A 25,470-nucleotide genomic window follows, 5' to 3' on the forward strand; every position below is an offset into this window, starting at 1 on the left:
ACCCCGCATTCATGCACAGCCATACCCTGCCCTCACACACAGTAATACCCCGTATTCATGCACAGCCATACCCTGCCCTCACACACAGTAATACCCCGTATTCATGCACAGCCATACCCTGCCCTCACACACTGTAATACCCCGTATTCATGCACAGCCATACCCTGCCCTCACACACAGCAATACCCCGCATTCATGCACAGCCATACCCTGCCCTCACACACAGTAATACCCCGCATTCATGCACAGCCATACCCTGCCCTCGCGCACTGTAATACCCCGTATTCATGCACAGCCATACCCTGCCCTCACACACAGTAATACCCCGTATTCATGCACAGCCATACCCTGCCCTCACACACAGTAATACCCCGCATTCATGCACAGCCATACCCTGCCCTCACACACAGTAATACCCCGTATTCATGCACAGCCATACCCTGCCCTCACACACAGTAATACCCCGCATTCATGCACAGCCATACCCTGCCCTCACACACAGTAATACCCCGTATTCATGCACAGCCATACCCTGCCCTCACACACAGTAATACCCCGTATTCATGCACAGCCATACCCTGCCCTCACACACAGTAATACCCCGTATTCATGCACAGCCATAACCTGCCCTCGCGCACAGCAATACCCCGCATTCATGCACAGCCATACCCTGCCCTCACACACAGTAATACCCCGCATTCATGCACAGCCATACCCTGCCCTCGCGCACTGTAATACCCCGTATTCATGCACAGCCATACCCTGCCCTCGCGCACTGTAATACCCCGTATTCATGCACAGCCATACCCTGCCCTCGCGCACTGTAATACCCCGTATTCATGCACAGCCATACCCTGCCGTCGCGCACTGTAATACCCCGCATTCATGCACAGCCATACCCTGCCCTCGCGCACAGTAATACCCCGCATTCATGCACAGCCATACCCTGCCCTCGCGCACAGTAATACCCCGCATTCATGCACAGCCATACCCTGCCCTCACACACTGTAATACCCCGTATTCATGCACAGCCATACCCTGCCCTCACACACTGTAATACCCCGTATTCATGCACAGCCATACCCTGCCCTCACACACTGTAATACCCCGTATTCATGCACAGCCATACCCTGCCCTCACACACAGTAATACCCCGCATTCATGCACAGCCATACCCTGCCCTCGCGCACTGTAATACCCCGTATTCATGCACAGCCATACCCAGCCCTGGCGCAAAGCAATACCCCGCATTCATGCACAGCCATACCCTGCCCTGGCGCACAGTAATACCCCGCATTCATGCACAGCCATACCCTGCCCTGGCGCACAGTAATACCCCGCATTCATGCACAGCCATACCCTGCCCTCGCGCACAGCAATACCCGCATTCATGCACAGCCATACCCTGCCCTCGCGCACAGTAATACCCTGCATTCATGCACAGCCATACCCTGCCCTCGCGCACAGTAATACCCCGCATTCATGCACAGCCATACCCTGCCCTCGCGCACAGTAATACCCCGCATTCCTGCACAGCCATACCCTGCCCTCGCGCACAGTAATACCCCGCATTCATGCACAGCCATACCCTGCCCTCGCGCACAGTAATACCCCGCATTCATTCACAGCCATACCCTGCCATGGCGCACAGTAATACCCCGCATTCATGCACAGCCATACCCTGCCCTCGCGCACAGTAATACCCCGCATTCATGCACAGCCATACCCTGCCCTCGCGCACAGTAATACCACGCATTCATGCACAGCCATACCCTGCCCTCGCGCACAGTAATACCCCGCATTCATGCACAGCCATACCCTGTCCTCGCGCACAGTAATACCCCGCATTCATGCACAGCCATACCCTGCCCTGGCGCACAGTAATACCCCGCATTCATGCACAGCCATACCCTGCCCTGGCGCACAGTAATACCCCGCATTCATGCACAGCCATACCCTGCCCTCGCGCACAGCAATACCCGCATTCATGCACAGCCATACCCTGCCCTCGCGCACAGTAATACCCCGCATTCATGCACAGCCATACCCTGCCGTCGCGCACAGCAATACCCCGCATTCATGCACAGCCATACCCCGCATTCATGCACAGCCACACCCTGCCCTCGCGCACAGTAATACCCCGCATTCATGCACAGCCATACCCTGCCCTCGCGCACAGCAATACCTCGCATTCAGGCACAGCCATACCCTGCCCTCGCGCACAGCAATACCCCGCATTCATGCACAGCCATACCCTGCCCTCGCGCACAGCAATACCCCGCATACATGCACAGCCATACCCTGCCCTCGCGCACAGCAATACCCCGCATTCATGCACAGCCATAACCTGCCCTCGCGCACAGCAATACCCCGCATTCATGCACAGCCATACCGTGCCCTCGCGCACAGCAATACCCCGCATTCATGCACAGCCATACCCTGCCCTCGCGCACAGCAATACCCCGCATTCATGCACAGCCATACCCTGCCCTCCCGCACAGTAATACCCCGCATTCATGCACAGCCATACCCTGCCCTCGCGCACAGCAATATCCCGCATTCATGCACAGCCATACCCTGCCCTCGCACACAGCAATACCCCGCATTCATGCACAGCCATACCCTGCCCTCGCGCACAGCAATACCCCGCATTCATGCACAGCCATACCCTGCCCTCGTGCACAGTAATACCCCGCAGTAATCAGCAATACCCCACATTCATGCACAGCCATACCCTGCCCTCGCGCACAGCAATACCCGCATTCATGCAAAGCCGTACCCTGCCCTCGCGCACAGTAATACCCCGCATTCATGCACAGCCACACCCTGCCCTGGCGCACAGTAATACCCCGCATTCATGCACAGCCTGCCCTGCCCTCGCGCACAGCAATACCCGCATTCATGCACAGCCATACCCTGCCCTTGCGCACAGTAATACCCCGCATTCATGCACAGCCATACCCTGCCCTCGCGCACAGCAATACCCCGCATTCATGCACAGCCATACCCTGCCCTCACACACAGTAATACCCCATATTCATGCACAGCCATACCCGGCCCTCGCGCACAGTAATACCCCGCATTCATGCACAGCCATACCCTGCCCTCGCGCACAGTAATACCCCGCATTCTTGCACAGCCATACCATGCCCTCGTGCACAGCAATACCCCGCATTCATGCACAGCCATACGCTGCCCTCGTGCACAGTAATACCCTGCATTCATGCACAGCCATACCCTGCCCTAGTGCACAGTAATACCCCGCATTCATGCACAGCCATACCCTGCCCTCGCGCACAGTAATACCCCGCATTCATGCACAGCCATACCCTGCACTCACGCACAGTAATACCCCGCATTCATGCACAGCCATACCCTGCCCTCGCGCACAGTAATACCCCACATTCATGCACAGCCATACCCTGCCCTCGCGCACAGTAATACCCCGCATTCATGCACAGCCATACCCTGTCCTCGCACACAGTAATACCCCGCATTCATGCACAGCTATACCCTGCCCTCGCGCACAGCAATACCCCGCATTCATGCACAACCATACCCTGCCCTCGCGCACAGCAATACCCCGCATTCATGCACAGCCATACCCTGCCCTCGCGCACAGCTATACCCCGCATTCATGCACAGCCATACACTGCCGTCGCGCACAGCAATACCCCGCATTCATGCACAGCCATACCCTGCCCTCGCGCACAATAATACCCCGCATTCATGCACAGCCATACCCTGCCCTCGTGCACAGCAATACCCCGCATTCATGCACAGCCATACCCTGCCCTCGTGCACAGTAATACCCCGCATTCATGCACAGCCATACCCTGCCCTCGTGCACAGTAATACCCCGCATTCATGCACAGCCATACCCTGCCCTCGCACACAGTAATACCCCGCATTCATGCACAGCCATACCCTGCCCTCGTGCACAGCAATACCCCGCATTCATGCACAGCCATACCCTGCCCTCGTTTACAGTAATACCCTGCATTCATGCACAGCCATACCCTGCCCTCGTGCACAGTAATACCCCGCATTCATGCACAGCCATACCCTGCCCTCGCACACAGTAATACCCCGCATTCATGCACAGCCATACCCTGCCTTCGTGCACAGTAATACCCCGCATTCATGCACCGCCATACCCTGCCCTCACGCACAGCAATACCCCGCATTCATGCACAGCCATACCCTGCCCTCGCGCACAGTAATACCCCGCATTCATGCACAGCCATACCCTGCCCTCGCGCACAGTAATACCCCGCATTCATGCACAGCCATACCCTGCCCTCGCGCACAGTAATACCCCGCATTCATACACAGCCATACCCCGCATTCATGCACAGCCATACCCTGCCCTCGCGCACAGTAATACACCGTCATACACCCTACACCTTTGTACGTGCTTTGCACAGAGCCCGGATTGAGTTGCCAAAACAATGAGTAGGAGAGAGGAAGAGCCCGAGGCTGTGTCCACATGAAAAACTCTGCACATGTTTTTGAAAGTACAGGGAATCTTGCCAGAATAACCCAGACATGAGGACACGATGCACAAACCACTAGGAGGGACTGCATTAAGCGTCCGTGTCATCGTCACATCGACATCGGTCCATGGTCATGTTAAGCACGTCTAATTACACGTCTAATCCCATATACGTATCATACACGTCTAATCCCATATCCGCATCATACACGTCTAATCCCATATCCGTATCATACCCGTCTAATCCCATATACGTATCATACACGTCTAATCACATATGCGTATCATACACGTCTAATCCCATATCCATATCATACACGTCTAATCCCATATCCGTATCATACACGTCTAATCCCATATCCGTTTCATACACGTCGAATCCCATATCCGTATCATACACGTCTATTCCCATATACGTATCATACACGTCTAATCCCACATCCGTATCATGCACGTCTAATCCCATATACATATCATACACGTTTAATCCCATACATCATATCCTGAAAGTGACGATCATATAAGCTGTTAGTATATTCCTCCCACCTTGCTGCACAGCACACACCTATGTTCCGAGTGTCTCATCCGGTTGTCTCAATACCACGGTATCCGAGAAAGTCATTGGACATTCCAACTCACGTCGCTCGAGATACAAGCAGGAGGATGAGACGATGCACAGGTACAAGTCAAGGAAAGGTAAATACCCGAGGCTAAGAAGAACAAGAAGTGACATAAACACCTGTCACAGCATTCAAGGTAAAACCTAGAACAGCACTTTGTGGAGCGCACATACCTTCGCCAGGCTGAACAGTTTACCTTTTGTATCCGACTAATAGGCCCAATCTGGATTCGGACCTGAACCAAAATCAAATCGTCTTGTTCTTGTCACATACCCAACCTGTCCACCAAATTTCGTTCAAATATGTCCACAACTTTTTGAGATATCCTCTTCAGAAACAAACGGACAAACAAGAAGAAACATGTCTGCATGATACTTGCAAAATCCCTAAAATAAGTTGTTGAGCTTTGGTCTATGTTGACCTTTTGGCCTAAGTTGACCTCTAAAAAAAATTGCTGCTTGAATTCAGTGACCTGATAAACAAACCACAGGTAGCCAAGACTCCTGGGTCGATATTCAATGAGATCCTCAGATCCAACACAATGAACATGAAAGGTGAAACCATCACTTTTGGAGTATTCTTCAGACGAAGAGGTGTGATCCTGAGTGACCAGTACAACATTCCATCCGTAATGGAGGACTGCCGAGAGGATCCGCCATTTTTTGTGGAGACAAGCTCACTATTCACGACGTGGTTGCAGAAAATGCCTTTAGTCTTGTTTGGATGAACAAACGTTTCCATTTTATTCTCTGCTTGTTCGCAAAATCTTAGGGTTATGATGTAAATTGATTTGATACAAGCACCTGGAACGTTAATACCTGTACATAGGTTGACGTCAGGAAGGGCATCCGGCCATAAAAACATTGCCTCAAAAAGGGAACCATGACAATTACAAGTACATATGGGCAGGGTACAGCCCGAAGTGGAGATCGGTTTCTGAGGTTTGGGACATGGAATGTAGGGACAATGACAGGGAGATCAGGAGAAGTGGTGGAAGTATTGATCAGAAGAAGAGTGGACATATGTTGTGTGCAAGAGACGAGATGGAAGGGAAGTGGTGTGAGAATGGTGAAGGGTAGGCAGGGACAGAAATACAAGTTTGTGTGGCAAGGGTGCCTGGAGGGCATGAATGGTGTTGGTGTCCTGTTTTCTGAGGAGTTTGTAGACAGTGTGGTAAGTGTGACGAGAGTGAGTGATAGGTTGATGATGGTGAAAATGATGATTGGAAAGCTCTTGGTGAACGTCATCTTGGGATATGCTCCACAGGTTGGTCGAAGCGATGAAGAAAAGGACAAGTTCTGGTGTGCGATAGAGAAGCTGATGGAAAACGTGAAAGATGAGGAAGTTGTTGTGGTAGGAGGAGACCTAAATGGACATGTGGGAAGGAGTATGGATGGTTTTGAAGGAGTTCATGGGGGTTACGGATATGGTGTGAGAAATGGAGAAGGTGAAAGGATTTTGGAGTTTGCTGATGGAGCTGATTTGTTGATTTGTAATACTCAGTTCCAGAAAGAGGATAATAAGCTTGTTACATACACGTCAGGTGGGTCGACGACAACCGTTGACTACCTGATGGTGCGTAGGCGAGATAGGGGGCACCTCCGGGACACAAAGGTGATCCCGAGGGAGGAGGCTGTTTCACAGCACCACTTGGTTGTCTGCGACGTAAGGGTGAAAGGTGCGAGGAGAGCTCGGCGGGTGAAGTACCAACCGAGAATGAAGGTGTGGAGGTTGAAAGAGGTGACAGTAAGGGAGGCATTAAAAGAGAGGCTGAGTAGGGTCGAGGATGATGTGGTTGAGCTTGAAAGTGGTTGGATGTCGATGAAAGCTAGTCTGTTGGGAGCCGTTGGTGAGGTATGTGGATGGACAAAAGGACCACCGAGGCACTCGGAAACATGGTGGTGGGATGATTAAGTTGGAAAGAGGATTGACGAGAAGAGGAAGAAGTTCAAGGAGTGGCAGAAGGCGAAGGGTACGGGAGCAGAAACAGCAGAGCATGAAAGTTATAAGGCAGCCAGGAAGGCTGCAAAGAAAGAGGTAGCAAAGGCGCAGGAGGCATGCAGGAAAATGTTCGGAGAACGCTTGGATTCGGAAGAGGGTCAGAAAGCAGTATTCAGGATTGCAAAGCAGATAGCGAAAGAGAGGTGTGATGTGATGGGGGTGAGTTGCTTGAAGGATGAAGTGGGACAAATCGTTGTCGACCCAGATGGAATTAAAGGAAGATGGAAAAGATATATGGAAATGCTGTTGAATACAGAGAATGAATGGGATGGCAACATAGAGAGTAACCCTGTTTTAGGACCGGCAGAGAAGATAACTGAGAAGGAAGTTGAGGAAGCGATAAAAGCAATGAAGGGTAGAAAAGCGGGAGGGCCGACGGGAGTTGTGGGAGATATGTTGAAGGCAGCAGGAAGTTGGGGTGTGAAGAGAATGACAGAGATCTGTAATCTGGTGGTGAAGGAAGGCCGCATTCCCGTGGTTTGGGAACTGAGTACCCTCGTCCCTCTATACAAGGGGAAAGGTGACCCTCTGGAGTGTGGCTCGTACCGAGCGATAAAGTTACTGGAGCATGGAATGAAGGTATTGGAAAGGGTGTTGGAGAGGAGGATAAGGAAGAAAGTGAAGATCGACGAAATGCAGTTTGGATTCATGCCAGGAAGAGGAACAACAGATGCGCTCTTTATTGTGAGGCAGTTGCAGGAGAAGTACATGGAGAAGAGGAAGAAGTTGTTTCTTGGGTTTGTTGATCTGGAGAAAGCATTCGATAGAGTTCCACGCAAAGTATTGACATGGGCATTGAGGAAGTTATGAGTGGAGGAATGGTTGATCAGAGTAGTGATGGCAATGTACAAAAGAGCGCGCACAGCTGTAAGGACGAAGGACGGGAACAGTGGTGAGTTTGAGGTGGAGGTGGGAGTGCATCAGGGGTCGGTACTAGGTCCACTACTATTTGTAGCTGTGATGGAGGTGCTGGCTCAGAACGTAAAGGAGGGTTTACCATGGGAGTTGTTGTATGCAGATGATCTGGTGTTGATTGTGGAAAGTATGGATGGACTGAAGGAAAAGATGAACACGTGGAAGGAATGTATGGAGACAAAAGGTCTGAAGGTGAATATCGGAAAGACGAAGGTGATGGCAAGTGGTAAAGCATGTGGTGAGGTGGAAAGAACTGGGAAGTGGCCCTGTGCTGTGTGTAGGAAGGGTGTCGGAGTGAACTCCATTCAATGTACAATGTGCGCTGAGTGGGTTCATCAAAAATGTAGTGGTCTGAGAGGGTCATTAACCAGTGTGGCAGCTACATTCAAATGTAAGGTGTGCATCGAGGGAGCTGCAGATGGAGGAAATGTTGAGTTGGATCTTGGAGACGGCGTGAAGCTGGAAGGTGTGAAAACATTTTGCTACCTCGGAGACATGCTGAATGGAGAAGGTGGATCAGACTCGGCAACGGTTGCTCGAGTGAGATGTGCATGGAAGAAGTTTCGGGAATTGAGTGGCGTGCTGATGATGAGGGGAGTGTCGTTGAAGCTGAAGGGAAAGGTGTATGCTGCATGTGTGAGAAGTGTTATGATTTATGGGAGCGAGACATGGGTAATGAACGTAGAGCAGCAACGAAGGTTGGAAAGGGTGGAAATGCGAATGGTTCGGTGGATGTGTGGAGTATCGTTGAGAGAGAGGAAGACAAATGATGAATTGCGAAAGATGATGGGAATAGAGCCTGTGATTGATGCTGTGAAGAGGAACAGGTTGAGATGGTTTGGTCATGTGTTGAGGAAGGATGAAAGTGACTGGTTGAGAAGAGTGATGGAAATGAATGTAGAAGGAAGCAGAGGACGGGGAAGACCGAGAAAGACTTGGCTAAAGATGGTGGAAGAAGAAATGCGGGCAAGGGGGTTAACAAGGAGAGATGCAGAAAATAGGGCAAAATGGAGAAGATTGTCATGGGGACCGCAAGGCTAACCCCCGCTCTAGCAGGGAAAATGGCCTTTAAAATGCATGTTGTATATGTACCTGTACGTTAATACCTGTACATATGTACCTGTACGTTAATACGTGTTCATAGTAGGTACATTGGTTTTGTGCCAACGATCCAGGTGATTGGAAATGAAATGACCAGATGAAGGTGTGTGCGTGTTCAAGTGTGCGAGCCTGTAGAGGGTATTTGGGTGAAGGTCAGAGATTTGGGAGAAGGAAAAGGTTATGGGAGAAGGAAAAGGTTATGGGAGAAGAGAAGGCCGGTGTACAGGAAAGGAGGAAGAGCACAGAAGAGGGAAAAGGGGTATCTTCCATTTCCACAGAGCGGAGTATATGGGAGGGAATGGTATGGAAAGAGGGTTTAGATGGAGTGGGGTGTAGGAAATTGGGGGTATGGAAAGTGGGGGGTATGGGAGTCGGGGGATTTGAAGTGGGGGATATGAAGTGGGGGATTTGAAGTGGGGGATATGGGAGTCGAGGGATATGAAGTGGGGGATATGGGAGTCGAGGGATATGAAGTGGGGGATATGGGAGTCGAGGGATATGAAGTGGGGGATATGAAGTGGGGGATATGGGAGTTGGGGGATATGAAGTGGGGGATATGAAGTGGGGGATATGGGAGTCGGGGGATATGAAGTGGGGGATATGAAGTGGGGGATATGGGAGTCGGGGGATATGAAGTGGGGGATATGAAGTGGGGGATATGGGAGTCGGGGGATATGAAGTGGGGGATATCGGAGTCCGGGGATTTGAAGTGGGGGATATGAAGTGGGGGTTATGTCATGTGGTCTACAAGTCTGTGATAATAACATAGATAAAATGATTATAACAATAAGAGCAGAAATGTAAATGTGTTATGAACATTCAGAGTTCACTCACTGGTTAGAAAGTAAAGTAAACATTGTATGGGTTACATGAAGGTAATTTTGTTGATTTAAATCCAAAAATCGATTCAAAATGGAGGACTTCATCAAGATTGACAGTTTACCACTACGGTATTATTTATACTACCCAAGGTACCCAGTGAAATGGCAATTAGTAAATAGTGAATGTTATTATTTGTTGATACACACCAGGTTTTTTATTTACAAGAAATTACAAAGAACTAAACCCAGAAGGAGGCCATTAGGCCCACCACAAGCCTGCGCAATTATGCCAACATCTTATTCCCTCTCCGTCACCCCAATCCTCACTACTTCCAGATACCCATCCAACTGAATTTTAAAACCATCCACTGACTACATTTGATACTACCCTTGTTGCAAGACATGCATTCACCACTCTCTGAGTATCTGAGTATGAAAGACCCATGCTTTCTGCCATCTTAACTCTCATATTTAACCATAAACTGTGGCCCCTTGGCCTGCGAGTATGTATTCTTCTGAAAAAAATATTCTGCACTTATTTTTTATACCCTTAAATATCTTAAACATTTCCATCATATCCCTTCACAATCACTTCCTTTCTAATGTATAAGGTCGTGCGTCCTTCAGCCGCTTCCCATAGCTGAGCCTAACTAGGCCTAGGATCAATGTCGTTGTTCCGTACCGGTCGGTACTCTCTCTAAACCCTCTCCATGGTAGCTACTGCATGTCCTTCCTCAGATGTGCTGACCAAAACTGGACACTATATTCCAACACAGTGTTAACACGACCTCATTTGATTTACCGGTACAATATATCTCCCTGTGGATACAACCTAAAAACTCCGTAAGGTTTACCTATAGCGCTGGCACCATGCTGTCTGCGTATCCTACATAGCTAGGCCTATAACCGCCCCCAGATCCATCGCCTATGTGACACGCTCCAAGACTGCTCCTTGCATTACATAATCCCCATTTTCATTATTCTGACCAATCACCAACAGTCCAACACCTTACATTTCCTTGTGTTAAACTGAATTTGCCAATCTTTTGCCCAATCCATTAAAAAGGCATTCTTGGATCTGATCACTCCCATCTTTGCTGTTATTTTACCCCCAATTTTTATTGTCATCTGAAAGTTTGGAAAGCCTACTCCTAACCCCACTGTCCAAATCATTGATGTGAATGATCAATCATAACACCCCGACAACTGATCCCTGGGGTATCCATCCCATTACTTCCCTCTTTCCGGCCAGATATCTCTACTTTTACAGCCATTCTTTGCTTCCTCCAGTTTACAATCCATTTAGTCCAAAAATCACCTCCTTTTTTTTTTTACTTCCTGCACTCTTATTTGGATCTCCTTTAAAATCCCTTGCTCACCTCTGAGATACTAAGTACTCAATTATTGGAAGTTCCCCTGACTGTTCCTGTGTAAATGTAAGAGTAAAAAACCTATTTAAATAAGCCTGCCATCTCACCTACATCATCTACCAATTCTTATTTGGTGTTCCTCAATGGGGTCCACACTCCTCCTGACCCTATATTTGCCCCTTTATAAAATTGAAGAAAACCTTGCTGTTATGTTTAACCTTTTGGCCAAATCCTTTTCATATCCTCTTTTGGCTTGCCAAGTTATTTTCTTAACTTGTGTCTCTGTTTTCCCTCAAAGTTTGCCTTCCTGGAATCTAACAGCCTTACCCGACTATCCCAAACCCCACAACTCAATAATATTGTTTCACACAATATGTTGTGGTCACTTGTTCCCAGCAGGTGTTCTACAACTCCACTTCCTCCACCAAATTGGGACCGTTGCACAAAGAAGATCGAACACCACACTCTCGACAAACTGACCTAAAAAAAAAACAATCCTGGTTTAGAGTTAGAAAATAATCATCCTTGTTCTGCTCTTTCCTCAATCCTGGACGCAATCTATCCGTGACAAATTCAAATCCTCCATAATCAATACTCTTCCCTTTTCATAGGATTTTGAATTCTTCAAGAACCCCTTTGTCCTATTTCTCCCTCATGGCAGGAGCTGTTCTACAATTATCTTACGATTCTTACAATCTCAATCCACACATAATCCTCAACATTACTTATCTCAATGTTATTCCTCACTATCGATACAATATTGTATTTTACCGAGATTGCTCCAGCCTCTCCTATTTCCCCTTTTTTAAATCTTGTAGGCTTGAATTCCTGTGCGGCAACTTCTCTCCTCATCAAATAAAGTATCACTCACTACAACTATATAATACTCATGCGCACACTCTCTACTTCAGCTTCAGCCCCTTTCATTTTATTATTGAATCTCCTGGTATCGATGTATAATGTTTTAAACTTTTCCTTTCCTAAAACGATGTTCTGCTCCCTAGTCTTGCCAATCATGTTATCAGTAACACTTCCTTCATCGATAGCATCTCCACACTCCTTTCGCCTAAAAAAAGCCTTCAAGTATCTGATCTGATCATATCTGATGTTGATATCTGATCCTGTTGTGCCTTGCAGTCAGGAAGAAAGTTTAGGTTTTTTACCTTCGCCCCCGAAGCTCGACAGAGGTTGTGTTTCACCCCTGTTTGTGTGTTTGTTTGTTTGTGAACAGGATATCTCAAAATGTTATCGACAGATTCAGACGAAACTTGCTGGACAGCTTGGGTGTGTGACAAGGACGAATCATTCAATTTTGGTGAAGATTCAAATCCAGATCCGAGCCTGGTGTTGGCTTAGCGGTTAGGGTGCCGGCTTGGGATCCTGGGATCCTGGGTCCTGGGCACTTAAATCACTGGCTTTCACTAAAAGCAACTTGAGAGTTTATAGAGCACATTACCCTACACAGTGTTCAAGTATATACTTCAATTTAAATAAAATAATGATTTTCAAGATCGTTTATAAAAAAAATTCTGGAAGCTTAGCGCTATTGATGTTACGGACGAGGCCATCAAAGGTATATCCTTCTAGCTTTACCTTCACGACAGGCAACAGCGCCATGCTTGGAAAGAGGCATGACACACGCTCCATGAGCCCGCGATGGCAGGAACCCACAGTCTACGAGCTCCCTCAGGCCCTGAACCCAGCAGTCATCTTCAACAAGCACACAGAATTCTCGACAAGGTGGCGACGACTGGTGGGGGCAAGGTGGAGTCGTGAGTGAGCAGAACAAAAACAACGCGTCGACGTTGCAGCCGGAAGAAACGACCCGGGTCCAGTGCTCCAGTGTGCCTTGCACCTGCCCGAGGTGGCTCTGATTCAGGTGATTTGGAAATGCCATCAGATTGATTCCCAGTTGCCCGCATGCCGAGAGTTCCGACGGCAGGACCACGCAGGAGCGGCCCTGCCCATCGCGCGGGGTCTTCCCTCCGGGAAACGCCACTTCTTCCAGGAGAAAGGACAAAGAGCCTAAAGATGTGGGGGTGAGGTCTGGTTTGCCTAAGGACTGCCATAGTGCCGCACCTTGGCTCACAGGAGCACATGGAGTGCGCCATCCTGCAGGTGACAGCCACACAGTGCATAACATTGGTAGCTCATGGTCAACCTCACACAGCACAAACCCATCTCGCCAATTTGAGGTTCTAACAAGATGACCTAAGGTGAGGACCAGGGAACAGCTTTAGGACATTCAAACTTCCCAAAGAGCACAGAAGGAGCATTTTAGAACATCTCCAGGTACTCGTATATCAACCTGAAAAAATACGATAACGATAAGATCTTTGGGCCTATTATAGTCCCGAGGTCTTCGTTGGATGACCATGATTATCTGGCATGTTGGCATCAATAAGACAGTGAGGGTTCCAACGAGTCTGTACCAGCAACATCCATGAAAGCACTCGATGTATGAGCTTGGGATCTACAAAGCCTCTACCCTGGGGCTGAGCAACCATCTTTGGCAAACACGGCACAGTGTTCTCCACATTCATAAATCAAAGTCCGTGCCAGGAAAGAGAAGCCACACTAAGTGGCGATTATGGGGCGGTGGGAAGGAAGGTGAAGCAGAAATGAAAGGTGCACCCGGTATATGACAGACAATGGGAATTTCCGTGAAGAGAACTTGAGGGGTAAAGGGGGGCGGAAGGGGGGGGGGGGGCTGAACGATCAAAAAAACAAAAACAATCATTGCAATGATAAACATTATCAACAAGAGTTGTTACCAAAAGTTATGCTAGCTTCCATGGGAAGGAAATATTATGCTAACTACCATGGGAAACAACGGTTATGCTAAATTCCGGAGGGTGAGGGGTAGAGGGGGAAGGGAGTGAAGGGGGCGCAAAGCTTATGCTAACCGCCTGAGGGGGGAAGGGGGGAGCTGAGGTTACACTCTGACCACCGTGAGAAGCAAAGTTGTGCCGTGGGAAGCAAAGCTGGGCTCACCGCCTTGGGAAGCAAAGCTGGGCTCACCGCCTTGGGAAGCAAAGCTGGGCTCACCGCCTTGGGAAGCAAAGCTGGGCTCACCGCCTTGGGAAGCAAAGCTGGGCTCACCGCCTTGGGAAGCAAAGCTGGGCTCACCGCCTTGGGAAGCAAACCTGGGCTCACCGCCTTGGGAAGCAAAGCTGGGCTCACCGCCTTGGGAAGCAAAGCTGGGCTCACCGCCTTGGGAAGCAAAGCTGGGCTCACCGCCTTGGGAAGCAAAGCTGGGCTCACCGCCTTGGGAAGCAAAGCTGGGCTCACCGCCTTGGGAAGCAAAGCTGGGCTCACCGCATTGGGAAGCAAAGCTGGGCTCACCGCCTTGGGAAGCAAAGCTGGGCTCACCGCCTTGGGAAGCAAAGCTGGGCTCACCGCCTTGGGAAGCAAACCTGGGCTCACCGCCTTGGGAAGCAAACCTGGGCTCACCGCCTTGGGAAGCAAACCTGGGCTCACCGCCTTGGGAAGCAAAGCTGGGCTCACTGCCTTGGGAAGCAAGGTTGTGCACGCAGTCGTGGGAAGCAATGGTCTGCTCACCACCGTGGGAAGCAAAGCTGGGATCACCACCTTGGTAAGCAATGGTGTGCTCACCGCCTTGGGATGCAAAGCTGGGCTCACCGCCTAAGGGAAGCAATGGTGTACTCACCACCTTGGGAAGGAAGCAAGGTTGTGCACACAGTCGTGGGAAGCAAAGCTGGGCTCACTACCTTGGGAAGCAACACTGTGCTCCCTGCCATGGGAAGCAAGGTTGTGCACGCAGTCGTGGGAAGGAAAGTTGTGCTCGCTGCCGTGGGAAGCAAATGTGTGCTCGCTGCAGTGGGAAGCAAATGTGTGCTCGCTGCAGTGGGAAGCAAATGTGTACTCGCTGCAGTGGGAAGCAAATGTGTGCTCGCTGCAGTGGGAAGCAAATGTGTGCTCGCTGCAGTGGGAAGCAAATGTGTGCTCTCCAACATGGTAAGCAAATGTGTGCTCGCTGCAGTGGGAAGCAAATGTGTGCTCGCTGCAGTGGGAAGCAAATGTGTGCTCTCCAACATGGTAAGCAAATGTGTGCTCACTGCAGTGGGAAGCAAATGTGTGCTTTCCAACATGGTAAGCAAAGGTGTGCTCGCTACAGTGGGAAGGAAAATTGTGCTCTCCAACATGGTAAGCAAATGTGTGCTCGCTGCAGTGGGAAGCAAATGTGTGCTCTCCAACATGGTAAGCAAAGTTGTGCTCGCCATGGGAAGCAAAGGTGTGCTCGCTGCAGTGGGAAGCAAATGCGTGCTCTCCAACATGGTAAGCAAAGGTGTGCTCGCTGCAGTGGGAAGCAAAGTTGTGCTTGCCATGGGAAGCAAAGGTGTGCTTGCCATGGGAAGCAAAGGTGTGCTCGCCATGGGAAGCAAAGGTGTGCTCGCCATGGGAAGCAAAGATATGCTAACCGCCATGGAAATAAATTTGTATTCTAACCGCCGTGAGAAGCAATGCGAAGCACCATGGAAGGCAAAGGTATGCCAACAGTCATGGCAAGGAGAGGTATGCTAACGGGTTGGAAGCAAAGGTATGCTGATTGCAACGATTAGCACAGGTATGTTAACTACCGTGTTTATATTTATCAAACATAATGTTTTACAATAACAACCATTTGATCTCAATAAAATGAATAAAGAAAGGACTTTAAATGGGTTGGAAAATATATTGCAGCATCCAATACAAATCATTATTTGGTTTATTTGAGCTCAAGTGTCATCCATGGAAATCCATGAGGGTCGTGCGATGGAATTGCATCACGCAGAGTATTTATTACACAAGAAAATAAAAACTTTCAACATCCTCCGACCTTATATGTCATCCTTGCTAAAGCTTATAGTGCAGGTAGGAGCCTTTTTTATATATATGTATACATATATATGTATATATATATATATATATATATATATATATATATATATATATATCTCTATATATATACTGTATATATATATATAAATATATATATATATATATATATATATATATATATATATATATATATATATATAAAACACCGTTTGTGTGTGTGTGTGTGTGTGTGTGTGTGTGTGTGTGTGTGTGTGTGTGTGTGTGTGTGTGTGTGTGTGTGTGTGTGTGTAATGTTACCGATAGACTCCTAAACGGAGAGGCTTACGTGCTTGATATTTGGCATAGACATGGCCATTGAGCCTGGGACGAACATGGCCGAACTCAAAATATTTGACGATCCATATTTTTTATTCATATTTACCTCAGCGCATTTCAGCACACGGAATCAACAGAATCAGAGCAGGTGGGCGCTGATTCGCTCAGAGCGATCACGTGATGACGCTATGACGCTATGAACGCTATGACGCTATGACAAAAAAAATCGCTATGACGCTATGAATGCTATGACGCTATGACGCTATGAAACGCTATGAACGCTATGACGCTATGAACGCTATGAACGATATGACGCTATGACGCTATGACAAAAAAAATCGCTATGACGCTATGAAACGCTATGAACGCTATGAACGTTATGAAAAAAAAAATCAAGGGTAATTATGAAACGCGATGAACGCTATGACGCTATGAACGATATGACGCTATGACGCTATGAAACGCTATGAACGCTATGACGCTATGAAACGCTATGAACGCTATGACGCTATGAACGCTATGACGCTATGAAAAAAAAAATCGCTCGCTTTACCAAGGGGCTCGCTCTCCCCCCGTTCCCCTCCCCTCGCCTTCCCCCTCCCCTCCCCCGCCCAGCAATGCCGGGTACTTCTGCTAGTATGTATATATATATATATATATATATATATATATATATATATATATATAGTCACGTGAAAAAGTAAGTACACCCCATGTAAAGTTTTGACTTTTTCAACATATAGCTATTTGATCTTCATTTCAACAATATTGATAGATAAAGGTGATATAATATAACAAATATCATGAAACATTTACATTTTGTAGTCCATTGTATAATTTAAATAAACATAAATGCAAATTTCGCATGTGGAAAAAGTAAGTACACCCCGACATTTATCACCACTTCAAATACCTAAAATTAGAATCAGGTACACCAGCTCAGGTGCAAATGATTAAAACATCGTTAGAGAGGATCTTGAAGGAACCTGTCTTATTTAAACATCAGACATTTCGTTTGGTTTGCTCTTTGTCGTTGAAGTGTGCGGCGTCACCATGCCGAGATCAAAAGAGCTCTCTGAGGCCTTCAGAAGGAAGGTTATAGATGCCTAGGAGTCTGAGAAGGGATTTAAAAAGATCTCCAAACAATTTGAAATCAATCATTCGACTGTCTGGAAGATCATCTACGAGTGGAGAAGATTCCAAACAACTGCCAACTTGTTCAGGCCAGGCCGCCCCAGCATGTTCAGCCCGAGAGCAGACCGCAAGATGCTGAAAGAAGTCTCTAAGAACCCCAGAATGTCATCACGGGACCTACAGGTAGCTTTTGCCACTGTTGATGTCAAAGTGCACGAGTCTACCATTAGAAAGAGGCTGCACAAATTTGATCTACATGGGAGGTGTGCCAGGAGGAAACCTTTGCTGTCCAGAAAGAACATCAGGGCAAGACTAAAGATTGCCAATGAACACCTCGGCAAAGACCAGCACTTCTGGGACAATGTGCTCTGGACAGATGAGTCAAAGGTAGAGCTATTTGGCCACAGTACCAGAAGACATGTTTGGCGAAAACCAAAGACAGCATTTGACCACAAGAATCTGATACCAACTGTAAAGCATGGTGGTGGAAATATTATGGTTTGGGGCAGCTATGCTGCATCAGGGCCTGGGCAGCTCACCATCATATAATCCACTATGATTTCTTCATTGTACCAGAGGGTGCTTGAGGATAATGTGAGGCCATCTGTCGGAGAGTTGAAACTCAACCGAAGGTGGACCTTGCAACATGACAATGACCCTAAACATCTATCTATAATTCCAGTAATCTCTGTGTGTTTGTTTGTTTGTACGTTTGTTTGTTTGTACGTTTGTTTGTTTGTACGTTTGTTTGTCTGTGACCGCTGTTTCTCGACAACCACGGGTCCGATATACTTTAAACTTGCCAGGTATATTGCTGGGGACCCGAGGATGTGCCTTTTCAAGGTTTCATATTAATCGGACAATTACTTACCGAGCTATGTCCAAAAAACGATTCAACCAATCAGAGAGCAGCGAGCTATCGCGTGTGCCGAACGTGGCGAACACACTCTGCCTCGGATGGCACATTTGAGAGCGTATTCATTTATTTCCCGTCGGCAAACTATGTTGGCGCTATGTTGGCGTTAAACGATGTTTTAAAACTAATTAAAACCCCGGGGGGATTGTCACTGTACTCGCAAGCCGTTCGCCGTTCGCTTTGGCGTTGCGAATGGACCAAAACATTTCATGACCAAACCATTTCATGTAAAGCGTTCGCCGTTCGCTTTGGCGTTGCGAATGAACCAAAACATTTCATGGACCAAACCATTTTATGTAAATAGAGGGGGGGATATAATTTTAGATATAGATATAGTACGGGCATGCCCTAGTACCAGTAAATCCACCAAGGAATGGCTGAAAAGAAAGAAATGGAGGTTTCTGGAATGGCCAAGTCAAAACCCAGATCTAAATCCCATCGAGATGTTGTGGGGGGATTTGAAACGAGCTGTGCATGCAAGAAACCCCTCAAACATTGCACAGCTGAAAGAATTCTGCATGGAGGAGTGGGCAAAAAATTCTCCCAGTCGATGTCAGAGACTGGTAGACAGTTATAAGAAACGCCTACTTGAGGTTGTTTCTGCCAAAGGGCAAGACTAAAGTCAATACCACCTATTAGAGCCAAGGGTGTACTTACTTTTTCCACATGCGAAATTTGCATTTATGTTTATTTAAATTATACAATGGACTACAAAATGTAAATGTTTCATGATATTTGTTGTAGTATATCACCTTTATCTATCAATATTGTTGAAATGAAGATCAAATAGCTGTATGTTGAAATATGTTGAAAAAGTCAAAACTTTACATGGGGTGTACTTACTTTTTCACGTGACTGTATGTATATATATATATATATATATATATATATATATATATATATATATATATATATATATATATATATATATATATATATATATATGTAATTATATATAATATATATGTCGTGTTATGGATTTCTATGATCATCGAAAGTAGTGAATAATTAGATTATAAAACAATCCTTAAACGAGCTCATATTACATCCACCCTGATTATTTGAGGGTCATTCAAAAAGTTCTCAGACCGAAACACAAAAGTACAACAAGCGCCAACATTAAAAACAGTTCAACAACATACTTTGTATCAGCAATAAGAATTTTTTTTTTCTAATCACATGAACTTACATTTTCAAAATTATATTATTAAACCGTTTGCATTTCTTGGGCTATTTTACCTATGCCCAGGTATCTCGTTCTAAGAACTTTTTGAACGGCATAGTGTTATCTGACATCTCCTTTAATCACCAAGGGCTGTTCACTGTCAAATAAAAGGTTAATGAACCCTTGTACTCTCACAAAAACCAAATACACATATTCAGACACCCACTCCCCTTACCCTCACTCAGGTGAATGCTCACAGCTCCCACGAGCCTCACCGCTCCCACAAGCCTCACCGCTCCCACTAGCCTCACCGCTCCCACTAGCCTCACCGCTCCCACTAGCCTCACCGCTCCCACTAGCCTCACCGCTCCCACTAGCCTCACCGCTCCCACTAGCTTCACCGCTCCCACTAGCCTCACCGCTCCCACTTGCCTCACCGCTCCCACTTGCCTCACCGCTCCCACTAGCCTCACCGCTCCCACTAGCCTCACCGCTCCCACTAGCCTCACCGCTCCCACTAGCCTCACCGCTCCCACTTGCCTCACCGCTCCCACTTGCCTCACCGCTCCCACTTGCCTCACCGCTCCCACAAGCCTCACCGCTCCCACTAGCCTCACCGCTCCCACTAGCCTCACCGCTCCCACTAGCCTCACCGCTCCCACTAGCCTCACCGCTCCCACTAGCCTCACCGCTCCCACTAGCCTCACCGCTCCCACTAGCCTCACCGCTCCCACTAGCCTCACCGCTCCCACTTGCCTCACCACTCCCACTTGCCTCACCACTCCCACTTGCCTCACCGCTCCCACTTGCCTCACTGCTCCCACCAGCCTCACCGCTCCCACTAGCCTCACCGCTCCCACCACCCCTCACCGCTCCCACTAGGCTCACCGCTCCCACTAGCCTCACCGCTCCCACCAGCCTCACTGCTCCCACCAGGCTCACCGCTCCCACTAGCCTCACCGCTCCCACTAGCCTCACCGCTCCCACTAGTCTCACCGCTCCCACTAGCCTCACCGCTCCCACTAGCCTCACCACTCCCACTAGCCTCACAGCTCCCACTAGCCTCACCACCACACATTCCCTCTCCCCTCATTCCCCAACTAGAAAGCAAGCACTCAATCATCTGATGAACAAACTTCAGTCCTCACCTTCCAAACTTCAGTCCTCACTAACCTCACCGCTCCCACTAGCCTCACCGCCTCACAGCTCCCACGAGCCTCACCACCACACATTCCCTCTCCCCTCATTCCCCAACTAGAAAGCAAGCACTCAATCATCTGACGAACAAACTTCAGTCTCTATCGGATCAGCCACAACAATATTATGAAGCGGTGTGTTCCGGCAAGGCTGCGCAGCACACCTTTGAAGACCGTGGAATATGCCCAGGCCTTGGCTTATGCATTGCCTGGATTTTCTAAAGGGGAACAAGATGTTTACAAGCGGCCAAATGATGTGGAAATGCCGAGTCCCCAAAGGGTGTCCTCACTACAGACGGCTTTGTGTTCGGGACCACTCACATGAGGGGAGAGTGTCCAGGCCAGACAGCTTGAGGGACGACATACAATGCGGTCTATTGTGACCGGGGTGCCCACCCAGCCTGGGCGACAAAGCGCGGCCTCTAAGCAAGGTCTCGGGATCGGGGGAGGACGACGTCCCAGCCGGTTTGGATTAGTTGTTGGACATGTATCGCGCTCACAGAGGCATTGCGCACTAACTCACTACGAGCTGTTACACTCATATTCCAAAAACAATTCCTTCCCTGGCAAACCCTCCCAAGTGGTTTCCTTCATTGTTCACTCCTTCCTTGAGGTACACCGGTGTGTGCTTATTTAGTACGAGCTATAACAGCCAGAAAACGTTAACGTTTAAGTATATCCGACATGTTTGGAGTTGGCAAACTCCCATCTCACCTGTCTATCCTGCGTTTGACGCACGACCCAACTGCACATGATCATCCTGGTGCTTCAAAAATACAGGGTGATGCATCAATGAGTATGCCATCTCTTTGGAGAGGACATCATGCCAAATGTCTCGTCTTCTAACATTCTCTTGTGGAAGTTCAGGATCCTATGTTAGTTTTCAAAAATGTCGGCCAATGTGTACCGGTACCCTAGAAATATTCTAAAATCCTTGTTCTACATGGAGCGCTCCATCATCATAATAGCCACATCCCCAGAAATTATCCAAATCAGTGAGGTGTTGCAACTTCAATGAATGACAACCCCCGGCTCAGCTAGACCGAATTTAAAAGATGCCTTTAAAAGGCAAAAACCATCCCAGAAACTTTCACAGGCAAATCCTTTTTCTTTTTTTCACCCACAGCTCCCAGCCTTTAGCTCATGATGTTGAGATCCCAAGTTATAATCCCAAAAATTATTGGGGAGTCAAACACCTTCCTTTTCAAATGGTTTCACAGGCAGGAACATTATTTTTTTCCAAATTTTGTTGAGGAAACTCATCCACCAGTGGAAAATGGTGTGGAAAACCGCATGGAAAAGGAGCAACACTTGCCAGTTTTTGGTGGCGCATGAGGATCAAATCTCCGTGAATGGTGGCTTATTTGTCAGTTGGAGCATCACCCCTACTTCAGACCAATCCTCTTCTCTTTCCTCTTCTCCAGGTCATTCTCAGATTGTCTCCTGCCTTTATCTTGGAAAGCTGAAAATGCCACCCCTATTCACAAGAATGGCTCCAAGTCTGATCCACTCAATGACAACCACAGCCTTCTTTCCGCATCATAAGCAAAGCGATTGAACATATATCATTGTTGGAGACCTCGAGCAATATTTCTTCTCCGACTCTCCAATCTCTAATCATAAGTTTGGCTTTGCCGCAGCTATTCTACCATGAACATGTGGCTTATATCAACCCGACAATAGATGGACGCACTAAATCCCAAAGGAGAGATCGAGGCCAATTCTGGGGACATGTATTGAGCTTACAATACTGTCTGGCACCCAGCCTTGCTTTCCAAACTGTCTGCTAATGGTATTCATGGGCCCCTCCTTAAATGGTTATCAGATTTTCTCTGAGAGTGGAAACAACGGGTTGTTGTTGATAGCATACTATCCAGTGATATCCCGCACAAAGATGGTCTCCCAAAGGGAGCGTTTAAGGATTGACCTCATTCTTGGTCTAGAATATACATCAATGACCTCTCTGCTTCCCTGGAATACGCTCTCTACCGTGTTGCTCAAAATCCATCTTGTGCTGAACAGTACATTACACGCAAACCACCTCACAAAACTGGCATCTGAGGATGGTCGACAGCAGTTAGAATAAATAGCACCGCAAAGCGGGCGTAACCCGTCAGCCCATGCATGGTGGAAACCAATTTCAGGATGGCTGCCGTGGCGGCCATATTGAAAATCGCAGCGCACCCATTTTCGAAAGGAACCTTTCTCTACTAAACCCCAACACACACTGCAAAAATGGATTTAATCGGACAAGCCGTTCTGCTCAAAATTGACGGAAACCAATTTCAAGATGGTTGCCATGGCGGCCATATTGAAAATCGCAGCGCGCCCATTTTCGAAAGGAACCTTTCTCTACTGAACCCCAACACACACTGCAAAAATGGATTTAATCGGACAAGCCGTTCTCCTTGAAATTGACGGAAACCAAAAGTTGACGGACGCCCGGACGACGCCCCTGACGACAATACCCTTTAGCCCAATTTTGGCTGAGGGGTGAAAAGGGGATTCTCTACAGACTCAAATACATTTGGAGCCGTTCAAGCTCAAAAGTGTACAAGGTCTTCCTCAGAAGTTTCACGGGGCAGGTGTCCCAATTGTGGACTGGTGCAGCTGCTTCCTATCTTGTTAGCCTGGATATAATTGAGTCCGAAGTTCTCTGTGTTCTTCATGGCATCTTTCGGCAGGAGGCTGAACCCCATTGTCTGCGTATTGACCACCGAAGGTAGGTTGGGAGACCCCAGCTTATTGCCTCACTTCTGGCCTTTATATCCAAGCCCTTTCGCCCTCCATCCTACCTCAGCCTGTCAATGTGACACACATTCTTCAAGAATCTCACACAGGGTTAACCTCCTCAATTCCAGGTGGAACACTCACCTTCATCACTTCATCACTCTATTCTCTCATTTGTTTTTCTTTTGTGTATACAAAGCGAGGCTCATGGAAGACCTAGAATACTGAATGGATGAGGACGCCACACAACAAAATGAATAGTTAGAAAAAGGGTTGGAAACACCAACAGCAGGGTTGAAGGAGGGAGATTTGGACAAATAGAGGGACATTTGGACAAAAATGGATGAAGACTTGAACTACAACGGCACTCAGGAGAGAGCATACCTCCGCCAGGTGAACAGTTTACGGATTGTATCCTAGAATACACCAGAAAATCACAATATAGAATCGCATTTATTCAAAATCATCTGTCCACAGCTTTTTGAGATATCCTGCTTTGTATCATTTTTGGCCCTATCTCCCAATGGTGAAGAATAACTTTTAAAAAAACTATACTAGCCAGATCCGGATCTTCACCAAAATTGAATCGATTCTTCCTTGTCACACAGACAACCTGTCCACCAAGTTTCGTCCACATCTGTCCATAACTTTTTGAGATATCCTGCTATATGTTGGTTTTAGCCATATCGATGGTGAAGAATCAATTAAAAAATTAGATATTTCTCATATCCGAATCCATATTCAGATCTTTACCAAAATTGAATCTATTTGTCCTTGTCAGACACCCAATCAGTCCACCAAGTTTCGTCTAAATCTGTCAATAACGTTTTGAGATATTCTGCTATATGTTGGTTTTAGCCATATCGATGGTGAAGAATCAATTAAAAAATTAAATAATTCTCATATCCGAATCCATATTCAGATCTTTACCAAAATTGACTGGATTCTTCCTTGTCACACAGACAACAGGTCCACCAAGTTTCGTCTAAATCCGTCCATAACCTTTTGAGATATCCTGCTATATGTTGGTTTTAGCCATATCGATGGTGAAGAATCAATTAAAAAATGAGATAATTCTCATATCCGAATCCATATTCAGATCTTTACCAAAATTGAATCTATTTGTCCTTGTCAGACACCCAATCAGTCCACCAAGTTTCGTCCAAATCCGTCCATAACCTTTTGAGATATTCTGATATATGTTAGTTTTAGCCCTATCACTCAATGGTGAAGAATCACTTTAAAAATTAAATAATTCTCATATCCGAATCCATATTCAGATCTTTACCAAAATTGACTGGATTCTTCCTTGTCACACAGACAACCGGTCCACCAAGTTTCGTCTAAATCTGTCCATAACGTTTTGAGATATTCTGCTATATGTTGGTTTTAGCCATATCGATGGTGAAGAATCAATTAAAAAATTAAATAATTCTCATATCCGAATCCATATTCAGATCTTTACCAAAATATAATCGATTTGTCCTTGTCAGACACCCAATCAGTCCACCAAGTTTCGTCCAAATCCGTCCATAACCTTTTGAGATATTCTGATATATGTTAGTTTTAGCCCTATCACTCAATGGTGAAGAATCACTTTAAAAATTAAATAATTCTCATATCCGAATCCATATTCAGATCTTTACTAAAATCGAATCTATTTGTCCTTGTCACACACACAACCTGTCCACCAAGTTTCGTCCAAATCCGTCCACACCTTTTTTAGATATCCTGCTATGTATCTTTTTTGGCCCTACCTCCCAATGGTGAAGAATCACTTAAATAATTCTAGTAGCCGGATCCGAATCCGAATCTTTCACCAAAATCTAATAATTTCTTTCTTGTCAAA

The 25,470-nt window shown here is 47.2% G+C and overlaps 1 protein-coding gene across 5 annotated transcripts in view; it reads right to left on the bottom strand.

The window, feature by feature from the left end:
• The window catches only part of LOC137414408 (uncharacterized), a 383,519-nt gene that overhangs the window by 180,206 nt on the left and 177,843 nt on the right, over nt 1-25,470 (bottom strand). For 3 of the 5 annotated variants that reach the window (XM_068099930.2, XM_068099931.2, XM_068099929.2), the window contains exon 2: nt 12,917-13,435. The exons of the other annotated variants lie outside the window; for them this stretch is intronic. In XM_068099930.2, the coding sequence (XP_067956031.2) occupies nt 12,917-13,435 (519 nt within the window). The remainder of the gene's footprint in view (nt 1-12,916; nt 13,436-25,470) is intronic. 5 annotated transcript variants of the gene reach the window in all.

This window comes from Myxine glutinosa, chromosome 7, assembly GCF_964187855.1.
Source record: "Myxine glutinosa chromosome 7, kmMyxGlut1.1, whole genome shotgun sequence".
NCBI classification, from domain to species: Eukaryota; Metazoa; Chordata; class Myxini; order Myxiniformes; family Myxinidae; genus Myxine; species Myxine glutinosa.